The sequence below is a fragment of the Haliotis rubra genome, unplaced genomic scaffold, assembly GCF_003918875.1.
Source record: "Haliotis rubra isolate DU_JTF1 unplaced genomic scaffold, ASM391887v1 Scf198, whole genome shotgun sequence".
Lineage (NCBI taxonomy): Eukaryota > Metazoa > Mollusca > Gastropoda > Lepetellida > Haliotidae > Haliotis > Haliotis rubra.
Window position 1 is genome coordinate 276,206 of NW_025765980.1, and position 5,539 is coordinate 281,744.

Consider the following 5,539-nt stretch of genomic DNA (forward strand, 5'->3'; position numbering starts at 1 on the left):
GAGCACGTCGAACCTGCCAGTGTGGTGCGGACAAACCTAGAAAACCGGATGTGGATTCAAACCGTCCATAGGTAGCATTCATGTCTAAGGGACATAACTCTTCACGACGCCTGGCATCGTAAGCGGCTGTACCAATCGTGGCTTTCGAACCTGAGACACAGTGCATTGCATCTAACTTCAGATGTCATACAGATATTCTCGCAGAGCTGAGGGGTTTAGAGAGTTCGCGTGGGTGGTGTTTTAGTAGAGACTGAATTTGGGATATGTGTCGGTTATTTATCTATGAGGTGATTGAGCTGGGTTGTTTGGGCTAGGTTGGAATTGTATCCAAGTAGAGTGGTGTCCCATGTAGAAACGGGTGGATACGGTTAAGGTGTGGAGGGTGGGCTGCTGCTGGTTGGACTGGTGTTAGATTGTGTGTCTCGTTGGATTGGGTGAATTTGTGTCAATGGGCTGCTGTCGGGTGTTGGCTTGGGTGCATTTGTGTCAATGGGCTGCTGTTAGGTGATGGATTGAGTGAAGTTGGTGTCAAGTTGTGTCAATGGGTTGGTGTCTGGTGGGGTGGTGTTGGAGTGGGTGAAGTTGTGTCAATGGGCTGGTGTCAGGTGTCGGATTGGGTATAGTTGTGTCGGGTGGGCTGGTGTCAGGTGATGGAATGGGTGAAGTTGTGTCGGATGGGCTGGTGTCGGGTGATGGAGTGGGTGAAGTTGTATCGGATGGGCTGGTGTCGGGTGATGGAATGGGTGAAGCTGTGTCGGATGGGCTGGTGTCGGGTGATGGAGTGGGTGAAGTTGTGTCGGGTGGGCTGGTGTCGGGTGACGGAATGGGTGAAGCTGTGTCGGATGGGCTGGTGTCGGGTGATGGAATGGGTGAAGTTGTGTCGGATGGGCTGGTGTCGGGTGATGGAGTGGGTGAAGAAGTTGTGTCGGATGGGCTGGTGTCGGGTGATGGAGTGGGTGAAGTTGTGTCGGATGGGCTGGTGTCGGGTGATGGAGTGGGTGAAGTTGTGTCAATGGGCTGGTGTCGGGTGATGGAATGGGTGAAGTTGTGTCGGATGGGCTGGTGTCAGGTGATGGAGTGGGTGAAGTTGTGTCAATGGGCTGGTGTCATGTGATGGAGTGGGTGAAGTTGTGTCGGATGGGCTGGTGTCGGGTGATGGAGTGGGTGAAGTTGTGTCAATGGGCTGGTGTCGGGTGATGGAGTGGGTGAAGTTGTGTCGGATGGGCTGGTGTCGGGTGATGGAGTGGGTGAAGTTGTGTCGGATGGGCTGGTGTCAGGTGATGGAGTGAGTGAAGTTGTGTCGGATGGGCTGGTGTCGGGTGATGGAGTGGGTGAAGTTGTGTCAATGGGCTGGTGTCAGGTGATGGAGTGAGTGAAGTTGTGTCGGATGGGCTGGTGTCGGGTGATGGAGTGGGTGAAGTTGTGTCGGATGGGCTGATGTCGGGTGATGGAGTGGGTGAAGTTGTGTCGGATGGGCTGGTGTCAGGTGATGGAGTGGGTGAAGTTGTGTCGGATGGGCTGGTGTCGGGTGATGGAGTGGGTGAAGTTGTGTCAATGGGCTGATGTCGGGTGATGGAGTGGGTGAAGTTGTGTCGGATGGGCTGGTGCCGGGTGATGGAGTGAGTGAAGTTGTGTCGGACGGGCTGGTGTCGGGTGATGGAGTGGGTGAAGTTGTGTCGGATGGGCTGGTGTCGGGTGATGGAGTGGGTGAAGTTGTGTCGGATGGGCTGGTGTCGGGTGATGGAGTGGGTGAAGTTGTGTCGGATGGGCTGGTGTCGGGTGATGGAGTGGGTGAAGTTGTGTCGGGTGGGCTGGTGTCGGGTGATGGAGTGGGTGAAGTTGTGTCGGGTGGGCTGGTGTCGGGTGTTGGAATGGTTGAAGTTGTTTCGGATAAGCTGGTGTCAGGCGATCGAGTGGGTGAAGTTGTGTCGGATTGGCTGGTGTCGGGTGTGGAGTGGGTGAAGCTGTGTCTGGAGTGGGTGAAGTTGTGTCAATGGGCTGATGTCGGGTGTTGGAGTGGGTGAATTTGTGTCGGATGGGCTGGTGTCGGGTGATGGAGTGGGTGAAGTTGTGTCGGATGGGCTGGTGTCGGGGAGTTGGAGTGGGTGGGCTGGTGTCGGGTGTTGGAGTGAGTGAAGTTGAGTCTAGTAAACTGATGGACAATGTCGTATGGCGTGAGTAGAGAGGACCAATCTTGGATGTGGTTAGGTTGAGACGGGTAGAGTTGTGTTTGGTGTCCATTGAGTAGTTGTGCTGATATTATACAAAGGCTCAATGCTGCCCTGACTTCCTACTTGTTCCCAGTTTATCCTACACAAATACATGGTGATCTAATCAAATGGTCTGTTTGCTTTATCAGCGGCGAGCACCTTCAAGACATAACGTAGCGCTCTCCACATGCATCTGGAAAGTTTACGTTCTAATTTGCCTATTAAAAAATAAGAAAGGAAACGCACATGCTATGCTCCTATATTCCCTAGGTATATTCATTTTTATTCTGCAGGATTCCTTCAGTCGTAGACACACGTATTGGGTGGTCTTATTCACGGGACGCATCTCGACACATGATGGTAAATCTCGACTGCCTATAAACATGAGACACATGTAAAGAAATAGGTATGTTTCATCATGTAATCAAATCTTGTGCACTGGGCTTTTTCCTAATACTAGTTTAAATTTAGTGAGATTAATGTTTACAGATTTTTTAATAGTGTTTTTATTTTTTTTACGGGTTTGTTTTGTATTTTGTTATTTTTTGTACTTGCTTTGGGGTTGTTTTTTGTCTCAACACCTGTTCAAAATAAGTTTGATTAATGTTTACAGACTGATTTCTTATAGTGTTTTCCCCCGGAAGTTGGTATCCATGCATTCTGGAGTATCATCCCTCCGGACAATATTGTCGGACACCTACCCATGATTCCGTGATTTCGTCAGGGCGCTTGCATTAGGAGGATGTCGTGAATATAATAATAACGTAACTTCATTGTTGATAATGGTTAGTTGATTAGTTTATTGTTTAACGCAGCACTCCAGCTATATGGCGGCGGTCTGTAAACAACTTAGTCTGTCCAGTGATCAACAGCATGAGCATCGATTTACGAAATTGGGAATCGATGACATGTGTCAACCAAGTCAGTGAACCCGACCACCCGATCCCGTTAGTCGCCTCTTACGACAAGCATGGGTTGCTGAAAAACAATTTTTACCTAGCTCTTCACGGGTTGACAATGAGGTGCATTAGCAGATTTACTGATGTGTGTCCTCCGCCTCTTTAAGCAGCATTCAAGCAACTTCCGGCGATATTGACAGGGATCAATATTGACAGGAATCGAACCTGGAACGTTAAGATCTAGCCTAATGAGAGAGATGGGAAACACACACAGATGAAAGATCTGGATGTCAACGTCTTCCTACAGGCAATCGAGGTCATAGATGTCCACAGATCACCAGTCTTCGAACGAGTGACTACCTTTGACAACACCGTACATGTGTTCGTGAGTTTACGCGGTAGACGTCTCTCGTGGCTTCATCCAAAATCCAGCTGACAAGAAAAATGAAAAGAAATTATCTGAAAAACTCGCAATTTTGACAATGGAGTTAGATGAATCGACAAATACTGAGGAAAAAAGAAGAATTACTGCATTATATAAATGAAATAAACTCCGAATTAGAAGAAATTAGCGAAATTAAAGCAAAAGGTAGTTTTATAAGGGCAAAGTCTAAATGGATAGAAAAAGGTGAAAAACCAACAATTTTTTTCTTAAAGTTGGAATCGAGGAATTTTTTTAAATAAATCTATTGCTGAACTTGAAACAAAATCCGGAGAAATAATCTCTAATATTTCAGACTTTTTAAATGAGACTAAAACGTTTTATCAAAATCTCTACTGTGAAAAGGAAACTTCTCAAATAGATCTCGAAGATTTATTTCCGAATAGCCACAAGGTTAGTGATGAAGTGGCCGAAACACTAGAAGGCGAATTAACATACGGTGAAGTTCTTAATGCTTTGAAGCGTATGAAAAATGAAAAAAGCCCGGGCCCTGATGGTTTCACTGCAGAATTCTTCAAATTCTTTTGGCGGGATTTAAATGTGTATCTTATAAAATCGCTAAATTATGCTTACAGAAACGGAGCTCTATCAGATACACAAGTTCAGGGTATCATCACTTGTATTCCGAAAGAAGGCAAACCTAAAAAGTTTCTAAAGAACTGGGGACCCATTTCATTACTCAATATTGTGTACAAACTTGCCTCTGCAGCTATAGCAGAGAGAATAAAACCAACTTTAACCACATTTATCAGTAAGGAACAAAAAGACTTCATAAAGGGTAGATATATGGGAGAGGTTACAAGACAAGTGTATGACGTTATGGAATATGTGGATACCTATCAGATTCCAGGCTTGTTAATGCTTATTGATTTCGAAAAGGCTTTCGATTCTTTAGACTGGCGATTTATTCAAAACGTTTGCGCTTTTTTTAATTTCGGCCCTTCCATTCGAAAATGGATAAAACTGCTCTATAAAAATTCTGAATCTTGTGTATTAGTAAATGGTTTTGCTAGTCCCTTTTTCAAACTAAGTCGAGGTTGTCGCCAAGGAGACCCAATCTCTCCATATATTTTCATAGTATGCACTGAAATATTAACCAGATTACTTAAAAGCAATAAATCTATCAGAGGATTAAAGATTGGATCTATTGAACAATTATTAGCGCAGTTCGCAGATGATACTTCCTTAATGTTAGATGGTACTGAAAGGTGCTTGCAAGCAGTCGTGAATACATTAACCTTTTTTGCACGTTTTTCTGGTTTAAAAATTAACATTGATAAAACAAAGTTGATTTGGATCGGTTCCAAAAAACGTAGCCGAATGAAACTAATGAAGAACTGTAAAATGGACTGGACTGAAACATTTAAGTTACTGGGTATCAAATTTGATATTGATCTTGAGAATATGGTAGATGCTAATTACAACGAAAAATTTAAAGAAGTTGAAAATTTAATGAAAATGTGGAAATGTAGAACGTTAACGCCGTTTGGACGTAACACAGTGCTAAAATCCTTATTGTTACCAAAACTTAATCTCTTATTTTCTACCGTTCCTACACCACCAGAAACTGTAATACAAAATTTCCAAGCAAATTGCTTTCGATTTATTTGGAACGAAAAACCCGATAAGATTAAAAGGAACAGGGTAATATTCCGGACGGGGGGTTCAATACTCCATTTGTAAGGGATGTAATTGCTTCTCAAAAGATTTCATGTCTTAGACGATTTACCCTCTCGAACACAATACATCAATTATTTCTTTACGAATCAAATACTATTCCAAGTAATATTCTAGAAATGGATGCAATCTATATAAGAGATAATATCATTAACAACATAAGAAACCCCTTCTGGCGAGATGTTTTATCATCCTGGGCTCTATTCCTAAATAAGCATAAGAAAACACGAAAGGATGCGTACTCACAGTATATATGGTATAATGATAATGTTAAGATTGATAAAAAATGCATATTTATTAAACAATGGGAG

At 43.8% G+C, this 5,539-nt stretch overlaps 2 protein-coding genes across 2 annotated transcripts; both read left to right on the forward strand.

The window, feature by feature from the left end:
* The first annotated feature begins 655 nt into the window (after positions 1–655).
* On the forward strand, positions 656–1,114 carry LOC124275054 (cell wall protein IFF6-like). The gene has a single exon (XM_046710527.1). The coding sequence runs from the start codon at positions 656–658 to the stop codon at positions 1,112–1,114; it is 459 nt and encodes a 152-aa protein (XP_046566483.1).
* A 448-nt stretch (positions 1,115–1,562) lies between these two features.
* LOC124275055 (fibroin heavy chain-like) lies at positions 1,563–2,024 on the forward strand. Its single transcript, XM_046710528.1, has one exon. It carries the CDS (start codon positions 1,563–1,565, stop codon positions 2,022–2,024), a length of 462 nt encoding a protein of 153 aa, XP_046566484.1.
* The last annotated feature ends 3,515 nt before the right edge of the window (positions 2,025–5,539 follow it).

Coding starts and splice junctions, on each gene's coding strand:
- LOC124275054 (XM_046710527.1), top strand. CDS start 656: ATGGGTGAAGTTGTGTCGGATGGGCTGGTGTCGGGTGATGGAGTGGGT.
- LOC124275055 (XM_046710528.1), top strand. CDS start 1,563: ATGTCGGGTGATGGAGTGGGTGAAGTTGTGTCGGATGGGCTGGTGCCG.